At 55.3% G+C, this 20,815-nt stretch overlaps 1 protein-coding gene across 1 annotated transcript in view; it reads left to right on the forward strand.

The window, feature by feature from the left end:
* Positions 1-397: 397 nt before the first annotated feature.
* The window catches only part of Ap3d1 (adaptor related protein complex 3 subunit delta 1), a 36,758-nt gene continuing 16,340 nt past the window's right edge, over positions 398-20,815 (forward strand). The window contains exons 1-9 of the mRNA XM_059252142.1: positions 398-538; positions 8,468-8,563; positions 10,222-10,302; positions 13,791-13,871; positions 15,754-15,861; positions 16,591-16,720; positions 19,218-19,357; positions 19,444-19,517; positions 20,245-20,294. Coding sequence (XP_059108125.1) covers positions 443-538; positions 8,468-8,563; positions 10,222-10,302; positions 13,791-13,871; positions 15,754-15,861; positions 16,591-16,720; positions 19,218-19,357; positions 19,444-19,517; positions 20,245-20,294 — 856 coding nt within the window. The 5' untranslated portion in view covers positions 398-442. The remainder of the gene's footprint in view (positions 539-8,467; positions 8,564-10,221; positions 10,303-13,790; positions 13,872-15,753; positions 15,862-16,590; positions 16,721-19,217; positions 19,358-19,443; positions 19,518-20,244; positions 20,295-20,815) is intronic.

The raw sequence follows: 20,815 nt of genomic DNA on the forward strand, positions 1-20,815 counted from the left end.
GCGTTCCTGCTCACCAATGAGACGGCAGGGCGCTGCACAGGAAGGGGTGGGCCTCACAGGTATCAAAGGGCGGTGTCTGCTTTTCTATTGGGTGGCGTGCGGTTGTCAAGGAAACCGCAGTGCGGGGGTGGGGCTTTCAGGTGGGGCGGGGCTTCGGGACGCCGAGGCTCCCCGTCAGCTGACCCACCGCCATCTTGGTCGCCATTTGCGAGCGGCCCTGAGCTGGGAGGCGCGGGGTCTGTGGAAGCGGGCCTCGCTCGCCGCCCGTCTCCTCCGACTGGTCTCCGGCCGCAGCCGTCGCTCTGGCCTCCACGTCGCCCCTTCCGCGGCGACCGGAAGCTCAGCGCGGCGCGCGCCCGAGGCGCGGTCTCCGGGTCCCCGCGCCTCCCCGGGCCGCGGCGGCGGCGTTCCCCTCGGAGGCCGCAGCCCGCGGGCCGCCGCGATGGCCCTCAAGATGGTCAAGGGCAGCATCGATCGCATGTTCGACAAGAACCTGCAGGACCTGGTCCGCGGCATCCGCAACCACAAGGAGGACGAGGTGAGCCGGCGCCGAGCGGGGCCGCCGGGCTCCCCCGCGCAGCCTCCGGCCCGCCCTGGCGTCGCCTGCCCTACCCCGTCGCCATTCCCGTCCTGCCAGCTCGAGGGCTGCGGCGGCCCCGCACAGCGCCCCTTGGCCTCAGTTTACCCCCGCCGCCCGTGTCGTCTTGAGCAGACCCTGCCCAGCACGGCTCAGGTGTCCCTGCTGTCGTGCCCGGGGGCCGCTCCCTGACTCTCGTGGAGCGAGTGCTGCCCCAGAGGTTCAGGTCTTGCAGTTGAGTGCCACTCCTCGAGCCTCAGTTTACCTGCTTGGAGGGGATCTGGCCTTCCAACGGGCTGGCGCAGACACGTGCTTAGGCAGAGGTTCTTCCGCCAGAGCTTGTGTCTGGTTTATCCCATATTGAGGGGTCGGGGCCCCCCCGGGGTCTGCAGGGCTCCCATGGAGGAACCCCCTTGTCAGGCGGGAAAACACAGGTCCAGGGTGCTGTCCGGGGCTGACTTGGGAACCCTGCCCGGTCTCAGTTCCTGGCCCCACATCCCCAGAACTAACAGTGTTTGCAGCCTGAGTCCCCATAAGCCAGCGAGTGACCCAGGGGTGCCCTGGACTGGGGAAGCCTGGCTTCAAAGCAGCAAGCTCAAAGAAGGCAAAAGTCAGGTGTAGAAGCGATTTTTCCAGAAGTTAAGCTGTGACCGCGAGCGGCGCTTCCTTTCCTCCCCCCAGCCTGTGACCTAGATTAAGGAAGAAGTGAGATAGTGGCCGCCTGATGCCTGGCTCTGTGGAGGGACACAGGCCTACACAGGCCTCCTCCTGGGCAGGAAGGCCATCCTGCAAGAGGGCGTCCATGACAGGTCCCTGCTGGCCCCGGCTCCTGTTTGACAGAGCGGGAGGCAGGCCCCTGCCTGGGGCAGTGACTCTGTAGCCCCTTCTCTGCTCCCCCGCCTTGGTCTGGTTTGGACCTTCCCCCCTGGCTACTCTTTCCTGGAAATAGCTGGTTGGCTTGCACTTTGCTGAGAAGCTTGAAATTTCCTCCATACTCTCTTGTGGCCCTCTCCGCTCTGAGAGAAAGGGATTCCACGTTCCTCATGCCTCCTCATTCAGTGAGTGTCCTCTGGGAAGCCTGTTGCACGACCCCGAGGAGGAGAGGTCACACTCTAGTTTTTGTACCTTGAACAGGCTCTAGCTAGGGACATAATCCAGGCTGGCTTGAAGCTCACGATTCTCCTGCCTCAGCCTTCCCAGTGCTGGGGTGACTGCTTTTGAGGGAAGTGTGCCCTGTCCTCAGGAGCCTATGCTGTGTTTTGCTCTTCACGTCCGCCCCCACCGCCAAGGCGCATCTCTTCACTGAGAGTTGGTGTGGATGGGCTGTGCCTGCCCCACGGGTGTCCATGGAAGCACTGTTTTTACATTGGTGCATGTTATAGATAACGTCAGGTTTTGTTACTCTCACGGTGTGTACAGTGTGGGAAGTGCTTTCAGCAGTGCAGAGCTAGGCAGGCAGAGGCAGCCCTTCAAGTTTTCACATGGCCTCTGCCGCTGGCCGGCCGGCCGGCCATTCTAAGATTTTGCTTGTGAGCCATCTCTCCCACCCCGGCTGCTCAGTCACTCCTGCTCGGGGGACCATTGTCAAGGCTCTGAGTGTGTTGTTGGGGCTCAGTGCCCACTGCAAGCACTCTCTCCTTTGGGGGTGCTGATGCAGTGCAGTGCCAGCTGGCCAGCTTTGCAGCAGAAGCCATGCAGTCGGTGACCATCACTTGCCCAGCTTTATTTTTGTTTTTTCCAGACAGGGTTTCTCTGTGCAGCCCTGGCTGTCCTGGAACTTGCTCTGTAGACCAGGCTGGCCTCGAACTTGGAGATCGACTGCCTTTGCCGCCTGAGTGCTGGGATTAGAGGTGTGTGTCACCACTGCCTGGCTCTCTTTTAAAGATTACTTTCCTTTATGTTACATGTGTGTATCTGTGTGGGTTCCTGCAGAGCCAGGTGAGGGCATTGGATCTGCTGGAGCTGTAGTTACAAGTGGTAGTGAGCCTCCGATACGGGTGCTGGGAACCAAACTCGGGTCCTCTGCAAGACCAACCCTCTTGACTGGTGAGTCACCTCTCTTGTCACCTCCCACCGGGGCAGACTACAGGTACTTGGTAGTGCTCTATGGGTAAGCTACATCCTGTGTAACCCTGGCTGGCCTCTAGCTCACTCTGATTTGCCTGTCTCTGCTTCCTGAGTGCTGGCATTAAAGGTGTGCTGCACTTATCCTCTCTTAAAACTTTAGTTTTTTTTAAAACACACATTTGGTGTTATTAAATAAAAACAGAAAGCATCCTTCCCAGTCATCTTCCCTGACTCCTTCAGAGCAGCCACTTCCATCGTAGGCATGAGGCCCTGGCCTCTATCCCAGGGACCTGCCGAAGGTTAAAAATGAAAGCAAAACAAAAAATCCCCAGACAGAGCTTACACTGCAGAGGCCCCCTCCCTGCCAGCTACCCTCTGCACTGCCCCTGGAGTGCGTTTCTCTGCAGTCAGCCAGGTCTCCAACCCCCCAGCTGCGGTTAGCTCAGCTCCTTCTCCTGTAGGTTTCTCTGGGCACTGGCCGGTCTGTGCGGTGCACTCAGGCCAGCCTGGCTGTTTCTGAGATGCTGATGTAGCTGTCTCATGGGGTTTTAGCTGTTCCCCTCTGATGGGAAGCTTCACAGGTCAGGTGGAGATGTGTCTTTCCTCTGGCAATGTCTGTCAAGCCGGGAGTTACAGATTTCCAGAAGATATTCCTTGCCTGTGTTGGTACTGCTCCATTGTCTGCCTCTTGGAAGTTTCTAGGACCTTCTAGAACCAGAAGTGCTACCTGGTGCTTGTGGCACCCCATTAGTGACTGATGGTGGCATCCCAGATGAGTCTCTCAGACCTCCACCCTTGCTCAGGAAGGAGGTGGATTGACTCCACTCATCTGTGCTCTGTGTGCCAAGGCCACTACCATTCTGCTCTAGCTAGTGACCAGGCTTCATTCACCACCATAGCCTGGCCATGTTGGATTTGGCTACCACCATGGCATGTTTCTGTCTAGCCACTCACAGGACTGTGCCAGTTAAAACCCAGGTGTGTGCAGTCCTGTCCTTGGTCAGCGGCTGCTCCTGGTCCTGCATTGGACTTTTGCTTGTCATAAATACTAGCGAGGCTCTTTGACAGACTAGGATCTCATGGTTGTTTCTGAGGCTTGGGCCCTGAGGTGACCTGTGCCTGAGGCTGTCCGTGTGTCCGTGTCCTTTGCTCTGCCTTGGCCATTCTTTTCCTACTCATTCTGTGCCCAGCCCAAATGGCTGATGCGCGTGCGTTCTCTCTCTCTCTCTCTCTCTCAGACGATGTTGCTGCGTTGCCCAGGTTGGTGTTTTTGTGGCACTGGCAGTTCCGGGCCAATTCTAGGCTTGTTCTTTACCCCTGAGCCACTCAGTAGGGGATTCTAGGCAGGTGCTCCACCCCTGACCACGCCCCAGCCCCTCACTGGGGGATTCTAGGTGGAGCTCTACCTGAGCCACACTCCCAACCCTCTCTTTACTTTTCATTTTGAGATGGGGTTATGCAGAGTTGCCCAGGCTGGACTTGACCTCAAGATCCTTCTGCCTTAACTTCCTGATTAGCTGAGAGGACAGATACTGGAACCTCTTTGGATTCTGTTCCCTTTGCTCAATTTACTTGTTTATGCAGAGGCTTGAGCTCCCGCTAGGGCTTCTCTTTGTAAGTTAGGCTTCCTATCTGGGTCCCTATCTGGGTCCCCAGGGCTGGGACTGGCACCATTTAGTCTCCACTTCCCCTTACTTCCCAGGCTCCCCATGCATCTGCATTCCCTTGTCTGTGTTGCAGGTGGAGCTGCTTCTCCGTCTCTTGGTTTCTCCACTGTATCCATGGGAGCCACAGCTCCTGGCTCAGTCTTGTTCTGACTTTGGGTGACTGGGGTGCCCTCAGGTGACTTTTGTCCACCAGAGATGCCCATGTACTAATTGTGAGACCTGTGGACATGTGCCCTGCAGTGGCAAAAGGGACTCTGCAGATGGGATCAAACTGAGGACCCTGATCTGGGCATCGTCTTGGATCATCTGGATCCAGTTTCACCATTGGGTCCTCTGAGGGAGGCAGGAAGGCAGGGGAGAGGGGCAGAGCCTGGCAGACTGCTGCCAGTTCTGGGGGAAGGAAGGAGCCTTGAGCTGAGGATGTGGAACTTCTGAATGCTGGAGCAAGCAGGATGTGGGTGCTCCCTAGAGCCACAGGAGAGCGACAGCCCTGTCACTCTCGACAGTAGCCCAGGGAGGCTCCTATGGCCTATGAGGATGTGCCCACATGGACCAGTTCCTAGCCTAAAGTATGCCTGGCTCCCAGAACGTGAGCTACATTTCTTGCCAGCCCCTCCAGCCAGCTTATGAGCAGGCTGGTACAGTCCTTATTGGACACTTGAGTTTTTCTGTGTTTCTTATGACGGACGCCCTTGCCAGGCTTACCTAGGGACCCCGGATTTCAGCACTCAACCAGGAAGTACAAGCTGGGCCATTGGTTACTGCCTGGCTTCTCTGGGTCTGGCAGCCCCTCTTTCACAAAGCCAGCTGGCATGGAGCACACACCTGGAAGAAGGCCCAGGCCGGCAGTTCCACCTGTAAGGCCAGCCTGGGCTACACAGTGATGAGCAAGCCTTGGGCTTCTTCCCCAGCACCACAAAAAAGTCTGGAGAAAGTGTGTCTGCCCTGGTTTTTGTTTTTCCTTTTATTTTTCTTCCTCTACTTCTACTATGTTGTTTCAAGGAGTCAAACTCAGTGGGTCAAGCTTGGTTTTCATTTCTTTTAGAGATAGGATCTCACACTGTAGCCCAGGCTGGCCTCACACTTAGAGATCCTCCTGCCTCCATCCACCTTTTTTTTTTTTTTTTTTTTTTTTTTTGGTTTTTCAAGACAGGGTTTCTCTGTGTAGCTTTGCGCCTTTCCTGGAACTCACTTTGTAGACCAGGCTGGCCTCGAACTCACAGAGATCCTCCTGGCTCTGCCTCCCGAGTGCTGGGATTTAAAGGTATGCGCCACCACCGCCCAGCTCCATCCACCTTTTAAGTACTGGATGACAGGGATGCACCTGGAGCCGCAGGAGAGACCAGCCCAGGCCACAGTGTCCATGTAGAGGTCGAAGGACAGCTTGCAGAGTTGGTTTTCAGGAGGATATCTTTGTTGCTGTTGTTTTTATTTTGTTTTGCTTTGTATTTTAGGATAGGGTATCACTATGTAGCTCTCTGGCTGTCCTGGAACTTGTGGACCAAGCTGGCCTTAAACTCACAGAGATCCACCTGCCTCTGAGTGCTGAGGTTAAAAGCGTGTGCCATCCTGCCTAGCAGAACGGAGCATGCCTAAACTTGGGTTCTTTGGGCACATGCCGTGGGGAGACTTGCATAGGTAGGAACTGGCAGAGTTACGGGTATCTCATGACGGTTGGGATAAGGGGGTGCATGTTTGTACGCCATGGGCACATAGTGCCTGCAGAGGCTGGAAGAGGGTATTGGATCCCCTGGAACTGGGATTAGAGACGTTGTGAACTACCATGTGAGTGCTGGGATCAGACCCTGGTCCTATGGAAGAGCCCCAGTGCCCTTCACTGCTGAGCACCTCTAGCCCCGTGCTGCTGCTTGAATTGGAAGTTTCTTTTCTTTCCTTTTTTTTTTTCACCCTTATTTTTGTTAGTTTGGTTTTTCGAGACAGGGTCTCATTATGTAGCCCTGGCTGTTCTGGAACTCCCTTTGTAGACTAGGAAGGACTCAAACTCACAGAGATCCTCCTGCCTCTGCCTTCTGAAGTGCTGGGATTAAAGGACTGAAGTGTGAGTTTCTTGTCCCTCACCAGATGTGTGGGGGGAGGGGCTGAGTCGCTGTTTTGAAAACTATTTTCCTTCTTGTGTTCTCTGTTCCTTCTGGATTCATACCCAACAGCCTCAGCTCTAGCTGTAAAATCTCGGTGAATTACTTTACATCAGAGTCCTCACACTCGTGTCTGAGGCAGTTTCTGCTGTTGCTGTGTGCACAGGTGTGCTCCTGAAGTTTCCGTCTCCACCTCCATCTGGATGTCAGAGCACTGGGACTGCACATGCACTGTTGTGATTGAACTCAGGTCCTCAGCATGAGCAGGGCTTTACCCACCCAGCTATCCCCCACCTACCCTTTTCTTTTTTAAGATTTATTTTTATTTTTATTTTTTTTAAGTGTCTGAGTGCTCTATCTGCATGTACACTTTATGCCAGAAGAGGGCATCAGATCCTACTGTAGATGGTTGTGAGCCACCATGTGGGTGCTGGGAATTGAACTCAGGACCTCTGGAAGAGCAGTCAGGGCTCTTAACTGCTGAGCCATCTCTCCAGCCCCTCTTGGTTTCTTTTTTAATTTGGGTTTTTGAGTCAGGGACTTTGCTATGTAGTCCAGCCTAGCCTGGAACTTGAGGTAATCAAGCTCCTGCCTTGGCCTCCCAGGTGCTGTGATTACAGGCTTGCCCCACCAGACCTGGGTTGTGGAGTCACTTTAGGTTGTGTTTTGGGCAGCAGTAGCCTTCCCTCCTGAAAACCAGGAGATTATTACAGGGACTGAGAACATCCAGCTTCTGAGTCCCGCTGGAAGGCTGCTCTTGAGTATTTGGGCAGGCATCCCTTGCCAGGCCGAACTCTGGCACTCGTGGAGTTCCTGCTTGGTTTCCTCTTCAGGCCCCACCCTACCTCCAGCTGAGGGTCCATCCCTTCCACAGAGGGCTGGCCTTGAGTTCTTCCCTTTTTCAGTCAGGCTTTGGAGGGAGAGACAAGGTCATTCCTGCAGCAGGGTGGTACGAAGATCCCTGAGTGGCATTTAGTTACTTGAGGCGGGCTGTGGAGACACTTGTTCCATTGGACTCGGTCTAGATCATAAAATATTCAGGGAAGTACTCGGATTAGTCAGGCATGGTAGCCCATGCCTGCCATTCCATGGGGATCAGGAGTTCAGTGCCAGCCTCAACTGCATTTCATGTAACTGGGTTACAGGAAACCCCGTCTTGAAACAAACAAACCCAAGAGAACAAAATAAATAAATCTTGTTGAGAGGGTGCTGAACACCTGTGCTTCTTCCTGTGGCCCATGCTAGGGACAGGATGCCCTGGGCAGTGATGGTCTCACAGCAGCCTCTTAGTTAGCTTCACAGGGCATTGGGATGCAACCTGCTACCCACACATGCCCACGGGGGTGAGATGGGGGTTCTGGGGTTTGACAGCTCTGGAGTGTGTCAGCGGGGGGGGGGGGGGGGTGTGCAGCCCTGGTGGCAGCTGCTGGTTCCACTGTCAGGTGACGGCCAGGTTCCTGGGCAGATGTGGTGGTCCTCCATACCCTGCTATGGCCACACCTCAGCACTTCCCCCAGCTCCTGCTGTCCCGGGGCCTCCATTTGTGCTTGTCTCGAGTGGGGTAGGAGGCACTCCCCAGGGCCCACATCGGACCGTCTCTGGACTTTGTGCCTCAGTTCTCTTGGGTTGACCCGTCTGGCCCAAGAAGTTGTTTTAGATTTGCTGAGCTTGTGCCAGGGGAGTGGGGAGGCCAAGGGCGAATGCCAGTGAGTGGAGCTGTGCAGAACAGCCGTAGGAGGGAAAGGGTTCAGTGGGCTCTGTAGCAGGGTGGGTCAGAGGGGTGGTCCAGAGTAGTCTACCTTCCCCAGTTGAAGCCCTGTCTCCTAGAGCAGTCCTCTGGATCCTCCTGTTGTGGATAAACAGTGCCCAGTTGGGCTTTGACACACAGCTCAGGACTGTGCGCTTGCCTGAGGAACAGCAGCCCTGGTTCAGGGCTCTGCAACCAGGCTGGCTCCACCTCTCCCTCCGTCCCCCTGCCCACCTCCCTGAGCACCTGTGACAGCCAGCCTCTCACTGGCCACACTCAGTGTCCCACCGTCACACTACTGTCTCCCACCCAGGCCAAGTACATCTCTCAGTGCATCGACGAGATCAAGCAGGAGCTGAAGCAGGACAACATCGCTGTGAAGGCCAATGCTGTATGCAAGCTCACCTACGTGAGTGCCTCCCCTGTGGTCCTGCCTGCCTGTCCGCCTGTCCGTCTGTCCACCACACATTGCTGCTGTGTGCAGCACAAGGCTCATGCAGAGTCCTGCCTGGTGCTCCTGTGGCTGGTGCAGGCTGGGTGCATGGCAAGTGCTGAGGAGCCTGGCTTCTCTGGGTTTGGCAGGTGTAGGTGGATGTGGCTGCCCTCTGCCCCTTTCCTCCTCAGGTTGGGAGGCGAGGTACCATGCTGATTGTCAGTACTGGAGTGTGCCACAAGGCTGTCAAAAGGTAGTTCACCAGCCATTGTAGGAGAGTGTGCCCTTTTCTATTGTATTTATTTTCTGAGACAGGGTTTGTCTGTATTGTAGCCCTGGCTGTCCTGGATCTCACTCTGTACTTGGCCTCGAACTCACAGAGGTCCACCTGCCTCTGCCTCCTGTGTCCTGAGATTAATGGCATGGGCCATCATTCTAGCTCTTTTTTAATTTTTAGAATTACACATTCCTTTCCTTTCTTTTCTTTGTGTGTGCAAGTGTGGCATGATGCTTGTATAAGGGTCGACTTGCAGGGCCTGGCTTTCAATTATTTGAATGGCAGGACTCAAACTCAGGACGTTGGGCTTGGCAGCAGGTGTTTTTACCTGCTGAGCCTTCTTGCTAGTCCTCTTGCTTTTTGAACAGTGTTTGGATTGAATTCAGGGTCTGATAACCTTGAGGCAAGTGCTCTACTAGGCAGCTACAACTTACTTTGTTGTTGTTTTGTTTTTTGTTTTGTTTTCTGAGACAGGGTTTCTCTGTGTAGCCCTGGCTGTCCTGGATCTCACTCTGTAGACCAGGCTGGCCTCGAACTCAGAGATCCGCCTGCCTCTGCCTCCCAAATCCTGGGATTAGCAGTGTGAATTACTGTGCCTGGTTATTTATTTATTTAATTATTTTTGTTTTGTTTTGTTTCGAGACAGGGTTTCTCTTAAGTTTTGGAGCCTGTCCTGGAACTCACTCTGTAGACCAGGCTGGTCTCGAACTCAGAAATCTGCCTGCCTCTGCCTCCTGACTGCTGGGATTGCTGGGATTAAAGGCATGTGCCACTGCCACCCGGCTACTTATTTAATTTTTAAAAGGATTTGTTTTAATGTTTATTGCTCTATCACCTGTGTATTTTTATACTGTGTGTCCGGAGTTGGCTTGACTCTCCAACCCTTCTAATTCAGCTTTCCAAGTGCTGGGTCACAGATGACCATAGCTGCATGTGCCCTGCTGTGGGGACTTCACACGGTAGCACCATGTTCTCTGCTGTGAATGGTCATGCTCTTCAGTGCTGTATGAACTTGTTTCCTTAGACTTTGATATGCCGTCTTTCTCCTTGTTAATTGTTTTAAGTGCTGGGTTGGGACTCTTCTGCTGAGCCACCCCCAACCCCTCACTGGGGGATTCTAGGCAGGGCTCCACCCCTGAGAAATCGTCCCTGTCTCCCCTCAGCACGACCAGCCTTGTCAGAGTCATTTGTTAGAAAGAGAATATAAAATCCCACAAGGGTGTGCGATGGATGCTGTTTGTATGTTCAGACTGAATGCATTTTGTTCTTCCACCTGTGCTGTGCGTGCTCTGATTGTGGCTGAGACCGTTGCCTGGTGTCCCCTGAGTACAAACCACCGTGGTTGCCCTCTTAACAGTTACAGATGCTCGGGTACGACATCAGCTGGGCTGCCTTCAACATCATCGAAGTTATGAGTGCCTCCAAGTTCACATTCAAGGTGAGGACCCAGAGCACCTGGCAGGCAGGTGTGCTGTGTGTGGAATTCCTGAGGGAGGAGGGCTCCTCCAGCAGGGGTGTCCTTGAGGGGCGTCCTGTGGCCAGTGCTTCTGCTGTTGAAGGGAGACAGCCTTCCTTCTGCCAGTGGGGAGGGACTGAGATAGATGGGTGTCCGCGGCTTCCGCCTGGAGGAAGTGAGGTGCCAGCTGCCCTGCACGCTGCCCTCTGTGCCTGCCCTCTGTGCCTGCCGTCCTTCCAGCTGGCCGCCGCACCGTGCGGCCGGCGCAGTGCCGAAGGGCTGCCTAGTTACAGCGGCTCCTGCTGTCCCCGTCCTTGCAGACAGACACCAGCCCCTCCATCAACACTCCATAAGCAAGGGAGCTGCTGTTGCAGAAGACAAAAAAAAGCAAATGCTGGGTGTGGCAGCATGCTCCTGTAATTCTAGCACATGGAGGGCTGAGACGGGAGGATTACTGTGAGTTCTACCCAGTCTGTTACAGTATGAGACTGTATCTTAAACAACAGCAGCAGAGGAGAACACCAGCATGACAAGCCTGCTGAAGGGTCACCCTGTTCTCTCAAGCATTGGTCGGCCATACCAAGCCCCAGGATGCCCAGCTGTAATCCCAGCGCCGGGGAGACTGAGGCAGGAGGATTGCATATTGCAGGCCAGCCTGGGCTACAGAACATAAAGCAGGCACTTCCGTGGGTTTCGATGTACCAGCCTCTGGGCAGCTCAGGGCTCAGAGCGAGTCCATGGCAATAGCAGAGCTTAGACTTTTTCTGTCTGAGGGGCTTAGGAAAAGACAGTGACACTGACTGATCGTTTCCTTCTGTATTTATCAGCCTTTTCTGATGGACTGGCTGGGCTGCACTCAGCTGGCTCCAGGCTTGTGTGAACAGCCGTACAAAGGCATAGTTACAGATTGTTACATAAAGTAGTTCCTCATACCAAGGTCCCTAACCTTAACTTATTTACATGTCACAGGCCTCCATGGTCCTAGCCCTTCACTATGCATTGTGTGCAATACACAAGAATACAAGACCCCAGGTGTGCCTGAGCTGTCCTGTGACCAAAGTCATGGGATGGTCACAAGGCCCCCTCAGTGAAACATCACTGGTCTCCATAAGGATTCTTTAAGGTCAAAGTACTTTTAAAAAACCATCTGTTCAGCCGGGCGGTGGTGGCGCACGCCTTTAATCCCAGCACTCGGGAGGCAGAGCCAGGTGGATCTCTGTGAGTTCGAGGCCAGCCTGGGCTACCAAGTGAGTTCCAGGAAAGGCGCAAAGCTACACAGAGAGACCCTGTCTCGAAAAACCAAAAAAAAAAAAAAAAAACCATCTGTTCATTCAACTCTGTATCCCATACAGTCACTTTGGTAAATTCCTCCGGAGTACAGTTAACATGTTGTTCATCTCCCTTACATGATTAAAAATAAAGTCATCCCAATACCCCATATATATTTACATCTAGGAAACTTACTGCAGATCAACAGAGCATAAGCAGACAAGAAGTATATTTTCACAGACAACTCCCTTGCAGCAAGGCATATACCAGGCTACCAAGCAAGCATTCTACTGTCTATCTGGAAAGTTAATCTTACCAGGAATCCTAAAGGAATCACAAACCTAAACTATGTACATAAAAGATAGTCAGCTGTACTTTAGATCCTCAGGGTGGATACCCACTTATCCCTAGTTCCCTTTTTTGTTGTTTTTTTAAGATTTATTTATCCCATATACAGTGTTCTGCCTGCATGTATGCCTGCAGGCCAGAAGAGGGAGCCAGATGTCATTACAGATGGTCGTGAGCCACCATGTGGGTGCTGGGAATTGAACTCAGGACCTCTGGAAGAGCAGGCAGCACTCTTAACCTCTGAGCCATCTCTCCAGCCCCTCATCACTGGTTTCTTGTATCTGGAATTGAGGGCTGGAATGGGTACAAGGACACAGACCTGTGTCTGTCTTTGAAGCATTAATGAGTTAGGGCCAGCCTGGCTGCCGCAGAATTCAGAGTTGTTCTTTAATCATTAAACTGAGCTCTTATCTAAAGCAGCTTCTAAGGTAGAGCTCAAAGGTCTTAGCTGAAAAACATGTCTCTGTATGGACTTTTATTCATCAAGGCTTTGTATAAGATAACATTACTGTTATCAATTAGAAGGTAAAACTATCCAGTAGTAGGGGATGTTTCCAGTGAGATAAACACATTACCTTACCTGCAGTAGGAAATTTCCCCACACCCAATTCACCACGCAAAGACACATCAGGAGCCCACCAGGGGGTTGCCTCCTGGTGGGCTAACACCAGAACCTCAGTCGTCACCCACTGCCCCCCCCCCCAACTACCGGCAATTGACACTTTGTGAGTTTTTTGTTGTTGTTGTTTGTTTTTCAAGACAGGGTTTCTCTGTGTGGCCCTGGCTGTCTTGGAACTTGTTCTGTAGACTCAGATCCTTCTGCCTCTGCCTCCCCAGTGCTGAGGTTAAAGGTGTGCGCCACCACTGCCAGGCTTAACACTGGTTAGTAGGGATGGCTGTGGCTTTTCATACTGTGGACTGGCTTCGAACCTGTAGCTAAGATTGTTCCTGAACAACAGTCTTCTGCCTCTGCCTCCTGAGTGTTGCCATGACAGAGTGTGCCACCCTGTGCCACAGTAGTGGTGTTTGATTGGAGCCTGCGTGGCCCAGGTGGCCACAGCTGACCAGCACTGCTGTCCCAGGGGCTGTGATACCTAGTTGTGGGGTCACTGTCATGGTGAGTCATTTCCTGCCTAGCCTCTGCTAGACACAGTTGGGCTAGACACTGGTCCCTTTTGAATTTTTCCCGTTACCTGTTTAATTTCATGCATGAGTGCGCACCCAGCCTCCAAGCAAGTCCCTAAAGAGGGACAAAGTGGTACATCATCAGAGTGAGAGCCAGGGGTCTGCCTGTCTGTGCAGCAGTGTGTGTGGACCTGTCTGTACGTGCTGGGACGGGCTTTAGGGAGGATGCCTTGGAACTCTGTCCCAATGCCTGTCCCCCTCAGTAGGAGCTCCTGGAGATCCAAGTGCCCCCCTGCTGGCACCCTGTGTCTACACGGGTTTGCTGGGTGCTCCTGGTGGGGCTGCAGTGGTCCCATGGGCTCCTGGTGGTGGGGCTGCAGGGGCCCCGTGGACTCAGGGTGGTGGGGCTGCAGTGGCCCCACAGGTTCTGGGTGGTGGGGCTGCAGTGGCCCCATGGACTCAGGGTGGTGGGGCTGCAGGGGCCCCGTGGGCTCCGGGTGGTGGGGCTGCAGGGGCCCCGTGGGCTCCGGGTGGTGGGGCTGCAGGGGCCCCGTGGGCTCCGGGTGGTGGGGCTGCAGGGGCCCCGTGGGCTCCGGGTGGTGGGGCTGCAGGGGCCCCGTGGGCTCCGGGTGGTGGGGCTGCAGGGGCCCCGTGGGCTCCGGGTGGTGGGGCTGCAGGGGCCCCGTGGGCTCTGGGTGGCTCTGACTCTGTGGCTCTTGATTCTGCAGCGTGTTGGCTACCTTGCCGCCTCCCAGTGCTTCCATGAAGGCACTGATGTCATTATGCTGACCACCAACCAGATCCGAAAGGTAGGCCCTGATGCTTTCCTGCCACTCAAGTGAGCCACAGAAGGCACCTGCTGAGGGCTGTGTCAGTGGTGCCTCCTCTGCCTAGGGCAGCTTTTCAAGGCCGTGTCTCAGCAGGCCTGAGCTATCACACTCGGGCAGGCTTGAGGCAGGAGCTTTGCACACGCCCCTTCCCCACTCCCTGCTTAGTGCTGCTTAGTACTGCAGGGCAGCCACAGCCCGTCCCTCCACCTCCACATTGGGTTCCTCCAGGCTGACCTGGCTCTTAGGAGGCCCCCAGTGCCTGTGGATGTCCTTGACCACGCCCCGCCCCGTCCTGCAGGGTGATGCTGCCCCCTCAGTGTGTGGCCAGCCCATTTATAATTTCTGTCATAGGGCACACCCCTGTGTTCACAAATGCTGGAGGAAGGACAGGACCCCTGCAGCAGCGTGAGCTGGGGGCTGGGACTGGGGTTTTAGGAGTGTTTGTGGGCAGGTGTCCTGTGGGAGAGGAATGAATAGGTGGAGCCACAGCAGCATAGGTGGGTTCCTGGTGCTAATGAGGAGGCAGCCTGGCTGAGGGTGGGGCTGGAGGTGCAGGGCTTTGTGGTGCCATGGCTGCAGCCACGGGGGTAGTGTGTCTGGGTTATGGAGTCCAGCAGGAGGCCTGGGTGAGCCAGAGTACCTGGAGGAGCAGATCCTGGGCTGGCCAGACATTTTGAGAGGAGCGAGGGTCTATGTGACTAGGTCCTCTTGGGAGCAGCAGGGGCCCAAGTGGGTGGGGCCTTCTAAAGGAACAAGGTCCTGGATGGGTGGGCCTTGTGGGAAGAAGCCGAATCTGAGAGGGCTCTGAGAGGGAACTGGGCTCTAGGAGGAAGGGAAGTGGGCTGCAGAGGTGATTGGGGTTGGCTTGGGGCTGACACCGGCTCTGGCTCCGTCAGCATCTAGCTGTCTGTGCGCCTCCAGTGTGTGAGACCCGGGGCTAGGCCTCCCTGTTTAAGAGACAAAGGAGCTTCTCTTGAAGAGAAGGTTGGAGTTACTGCTGTCCTCAGCATTTGCTGATGTCCTGGCAGGGACCCGGTGTCTGTGCAGCAGGGACTTGTGTGCCGACTGAACACAGGCACACATGCCAGGCCTCCGCAGTCCCTGTGCAGCTTTAAAACAGCCTGGAACCTGGGGCTAGGGCTCTCAAGGCCGAGCTCCAGGCCGTTCCGGCTCCTCTCTCTGTCTCCCTGATGCCTTTCCTATTAGGAGGAGGGCAGTGCTCTCGCTGCTCACTGCTGCTCCCCTGTCCCTGTGGGAGGTGACACTGAAGTCTGGCCTCTGAGGACAGGGCTGAGCATAGCTTCTGAAGCTGTTTGAGCCCACTGCACAGGGAAAGGCCTTAAAGGTTACAGTGTTGTGTTAATATCACTCAGTGTGCCCGATGTATCCGCGACATACCAGCTGGGAGCCCGTAGGAAGTGGGTGTGGCCCCACAGGGTGAGCCCTAGTGACAGGGGCCCTGCTTTAGTGAGAGGGGGGTCAGGGCACCAGAAGTTGGGGGGGGCAGCTACCGCCTGGGTCTTCTGCCTCAGGTCCCCTGCTCATTAGAAGGATGAACTCAGCATCGGTCCAGAATGTTCCTGGTATCTTCAGGCAGTGGCTGAGTAGAAGCAGGTCCCTACAGCGTTGCTGGGAGCTGGGCAGTTTTTGCCTAGGAGTTGAGACTTACAAAGGAGCCCAGAGACCTGTTGGCTTCCATGCAGAGCTTTCTGGTCCTTTGCCTCCGACCTGTGTCCCAGTTCCTGTTGATGACAGCAGAGGAGCTGTGAAACGCCCCGTCATGCTGGGATGCGGGTGGCTGGGATGCAGACATCAGACAGTCCCAAGGGACTGCACTGACACTCTTGCCGTCCCCTTGCAGGACCTGAGCAGCCCCAGCCAGTACGACACTGGAGTGGCACTGACTGGTCTGTCCTGTTTTGTCACCCCAGATCTTGCCAGAGACCTGGCAAATGACATCATGACCCTGGTGAGTTTGTGTGTGCCCGCACCACCCCTTACCTTCATCTGGTGATACCCAGAGTTGAGCCCTCGCTCTGAGGAGACAGAAACAGGCCCTTGAAGTGGCTGTGTGTGGCTGGGGTGGATGGGACCGAGCAAAAGTCAGCCTTGGGTTTGTCCCCTGGATCCTGCCTGGTGGTCTCAAAGTTCATCAGTAAGGAACAGGGGGGCAGGGGGGGGGGGGCGGGCGCTGTCCCATCCAAATCTAGCAGGTACCTGTTGCGAACAGTAAACAGAGCTCCACTGGGACCCACCATGCCCATCTGCCCCTTTCTGTGGTGACTGCAGCTCTTGTGACAGATTGTCCAGCCCATTGGGTAGAAGTGTGGCTGGTGAGGCTTTGCAGATAGCTGCCAGCCCTGTGGACTAGAGAGCATGCAGGGCCTGCCTGGAGCCTGATGAGATAAGGGTGCCCTGCCAATTCAAGTTCCGAGACTGACCTGGAGGAGGCTCGAGTGAGGGCGGCCTGGGGACAGGGCCACACGTTATAACCAGACCGACTTTACAAGTGGCTTGCATCCCTCCGTGAGTCCAGCATCTAACGTAGGAGGAGGCCGGCCTGAGCCAGGCTAACATGGAAGCTGGGGCCAGCAGGACCTGCTTTAGGTTGGTTGGAGGGAGTGAGGTGTGAAAGAGTCAGAGGTGCTGGGTGACTCCCCGGGCAGATGAGTTGCCGACCGCCCCAGTGTACCCACAGATGTCTCACACGAAGCCATACATCAGGAAGAAGGCGGTGCTGATCATGTACAAGGTGTTCCTCAAGTACCCCGAGTCCCTGCGTCCTGCCTTCCCCCGGCTCAAGGAGAAGCTGGAGGACCCAGACCCAGGTTGGTGACGGGAAGTCCTGCCTAGCCAGCTCCTGGGAGGGTGGGGGATGACGGGAGCCATGTGGGTCCCCACTGCAAATCTCCTTTGATCCACAAGCCACAGTACACAGAGTGAGTTGAGACTCCCATGGCTCCCAGGGCCTGAGTGGATTGTCAGGTGCAGGGCTGCAGCTTGCTGTGAGACCAGTAGAGCCCAGGGCCCTGGGAGCTATGCAGCTGGGGTGGGCGGGCGGGCGGGCGGGCGAGTCAGTCCTGCCATCCTCCACCTCTGCAGAGATGACTGAGAAATACAGGGCGCTGTAGACCTTATAGCTATCCCAGGAGCCTTGAGGGCCTGGTGAGCATGTGGAAGCTTTAAATGCCATTTGATTAAAGTTGTGGTCATTTAGGATTTGAGCCCAGGAATATCGCTCACCATGAGACACACAGGTAGAGTGGCCACTGTGTCCCTCACAGGCTTGTCCTGGGAAACCGAAACACACGGAGGCCTCCTAAGAGGAGCACACTTGGCAGTGGAGCAGGTCCTATGGCTCGGGACCACGTGTTGCAGTGGCCACACAGGGGGACCACGTGTTGCAGTGGCCACACAGGGGGACCACGTGTTGCAGTGGCCACACAGGGGGACCACGTGTTGCAGTGGCCACACAGGGGGACCACGTGTTGCAGTGGCCACACAGGGGGACCACGTGTTGCAGTGGCCACACAGGGGGACCACGTGTTGCAGTGGCCACACAGGGGGACCACGTGTTGCAGTGGCCACACAGGCCCTTGGAGGCAAAGTGTGCCAGGAGATCCCTAAGACCGGGATACAAGGGACCCACTTGGCATTTTGTACATGGGGCCGATGAGTGTGCAGGTTCTGGGTGTGTTCACAGCAGGGGCTCAGCCTCCCAGCTTGTGGCTGCTGGCGGGCAGCCTGTGGATCCAGGTCCCTGCCCGCCTCGAAAGGAAGAGAGAAGGCCAGAGCACCACTCAGCTCTGCAGTGAGCTTGTCCACATGAACCAGGCGCTCGGGTCATTTCCGTCGTGGTGGCTCCTGGTTACCTAAGGAACTTACTTGGCAGGCCAAGGCAGGAGAATTGTAAGGCAGCCTGGGCTGTAGGCTGAGACCAGAGGCTGGGGCTCCCTCAGCACATGCTAAAGCCTGGATCCCATCCCCAGCTCCACATAGAGCAGGTGTGGTGGCACATGCCTGGCAGTGGAGGCAGAGGGTCAAGAGTTCAAGGCCAGCCTGCCTCCGTGAGACCCTGCGTCAGAAAAAGTGAGCTGCTGAGCTGCCAAGAAGCACTCCTTCCGTCTCAGGGACGCGGCTCTTGCTGCGTCTCCACTAGACAGGACAGATTCTCCACTCCTGTGTGTGCATGTGGGTATCCGTGTGTGCGTCTGTGAGAGTGCGTGACTGTTCGAAGGCAGGGTGTTGTTTAGCCCAGGGCTGTGTGAACCTTTCCCGCCATCCTACCCCAGCCCTGCTGCCAGACTGGGCAGCAGTGACAAACCAAAGAAACAGTCCCACAGGTCTGCTCGTGTCAGCATGGGCAGCTTGTGGGTGTAGACCACTGTGGAGTCGCCTTCCCACGTCAGTACCCAATCTCAAGAAAGCAAAGGGCCGGGCAGTGGTGGGGCACGCCTTTAATCCCAACACTCAGGAGGCAGAGGCTGGAGGATCTCTGTGAGTTCGAGACCAGCCTGGGCTACAGAGTGAGTTCTAGGACAGGCTCCAAAACTACAGAGAAACCCTGTCTTGGAAAAACCAAAACAAGGGGCTGGCAAGATGGTTCAGCAGTTAAAAGCACTGGCTGCTCTTCCAAAGATCCTGAGTTCAATTCTCGTGGTGACTCACAACCATCTCTATAATGGGATCTGAAGCTCTCTCTGGCATGCATGCAGACAGACCACTCAGCACTCATACCTAAAACAAAAACAAACAAAACCTAGAATGCAAAAAAGCAAAAGGGCGATACACAGCTGGAGAGAGGGCTTGGCTGTCAAGGGCACTGTCCCCTCCTGCAGATGACCCAGGCTCAGTCCTCAGCACCCACACTGCAGCTCACAGCCTCCTGGAACTCTGCATCCTTCTGGTGTGCACCCCTGCATACCTGTGGTGCACAGGCTTACATGCAGCAAACACTCATAACAAATAAGTGTTACTTAGTTACTTAAAGGGGTAGGAGTGTAGATAAACCATTTCTGTCCTGAGCAGAAGCAGTGTGTCCTTAGAGCAGCGCAGGGACCATTCACTGTACCACATGCTGTGTGCATGGTGACAGTCACCAGTGTGTCCCCAGGCTTCTACAGTGAGCCCTGTACCACAGGTTCTTATTGTTCAGGGTATCCCTGTAGCTGGGGACGCCTCCTTTGCTGTGGTGAGGATGTCTGGCTCTTTGGTTACTGATGGGGACGTTCCCTGTAAACAGGGATGCCCTTGTTGACAGAGATATCACCTTGGTAGCAGAACATCCCACTCCTTGCTGATGTGGACCCATCTCCTGGTCCTTAGGGGTGCAGTCTGCAGCTGTGAATGTCATCTGCGAGCTAGCACGTCGCAACCCTAAGAACTACCTGTCCCTGGCCCCGCTGTTTTTCAAGCTCATGACATCCTCCACCAACAACTGGGTCCTCATCAAAATCATCAAGCTGGTAAGTGCAGAAGGGTGGGGTGTGTGCTGGGCCTGGATCCGCAGTCTGCGGGTATCCCAGTGACCACAGCACCCCTGTCCCTGTAGTTCGGCGCCCTGACTCCTCTGGAGCCCAGGCTGGGCAAGAAGCTCATTGAGCCGCTCACCAACCTCATTCACAGGTAGTTACTCCTCGGCCGCCATCCCTGGGCAGGGCATTGGTGCCACTCTGACATCGACCGCTCTCCAACCTCTACAGAGGCCGTCTGTTTAGTCTGCTTGTTGTTTTGTTTTGTTTTTTGTTTTTCGAGACAGGGTTTCTCTGTGTATTTTTGGAGCCTGTCCTGGATCTCACTCTGTAGCCCAGGCTGGCCTCGAACTCACAGAGATCCGCCTGCCTCTGCCTCCCGAGTGCTGGGATTAAAGGCGTGCGCCACTGCCGTCCGGCCTGTTTGGTTTTTTTTGAGGCACATTTCCCTCTATAGCCCAGTCTTGCCTGAAATTCACAACAGTCCTCCTGCCTCCTGGGTGCTGGTTATAAGTGCACACCTCTACACTTAGCTCAGTCACCTTTCACTTGTACTCCACACACCCAGCAGTGCGTTCGTGTCGCCCTTTGCTCTCCTGGAGCCCTGGCGCCATGTCATGTCCCCTGGACTGACCCTCTGGAAGGGTGGCCTAGGAGGAGCTGCAGGCCATCATTACACACGGGTGGGGTGGGCTGGGGCTCAGGAAAAGTTAAAAGTCTTGGGCTGCATTCCCTCCCTGCCTGAGAGGATCATAGTAATCACCATGGTGTCACAGGGCTTTAAAGGGACAGTAGTAGTGCTGTCCCATGGAGCCCAGCAGAGTGATCTTGTTTGTGTGTGACACTGTTTGGGCTGGTCCTCACCCTCTCCTCTCTCTCAGCACCTCTGCCATGTCCCTGCTGTACGAGTGTGTGAATACCGTGATTGCAGGTGAGTGCTGACCATAGCCTGCCAGGAGGGTGCTGGTATGGGCGGGGGGATCAGCCGCCCTCTTGAGCTGCTATCAAGCAAAGAGAGGATGCAGGCCCTCTTGCTGGAAGGAGCTGAGAGGCCTGAGCTGCCTCATGTGGATGAGGTGGCTGCCTCCTGCCCAAGTCCTCTTCCCTTGTGCTGGTCTAAACTCAGGTCTCTGCATGGCTCATCTCCCAGCTCTTCCTCAGGCCTCTTTGCAAATCTGAGAGGTTAGTCTCCCCTGTGGGGACAGAGCCCCAAACCAGCACATGTCTACCTGGGAGGCAGCATCCCACTTTTCCAGGCTTCCTCCAGGCCCCTGCAGCAGAACTGATCTGAGATAGTCCTGTCACCCAAAGATCACGTAGGAGCAGGGCTTTACAGGCACAGGGGATTAAGCGCAGTCTACAGCACTGGAAGGCAGAGACAGGCAGATCCCTGAAGCTTGCTGGCAGCTGCTTGAGTCAGCGCACTCCAGGGTCAGTGAGAGACCCTGTCCC

This window comes from Peromyscus eremicus, unplaced genomic scaffold (genome assembly GCF_949786415.1).
Source record: "Peromyscus eremicus unplaced genomic scaffold, PerEre_H2_v1 PerEre#2#chr22_unloc_1, whole genome shotgun sequence".
Taxonomy (NCBI): Eukaryota; Metazoa; Chordata; class Mammalia; order Rodentia; family Cricetidae; genus Peromyscus; species Peromyscus eremicus.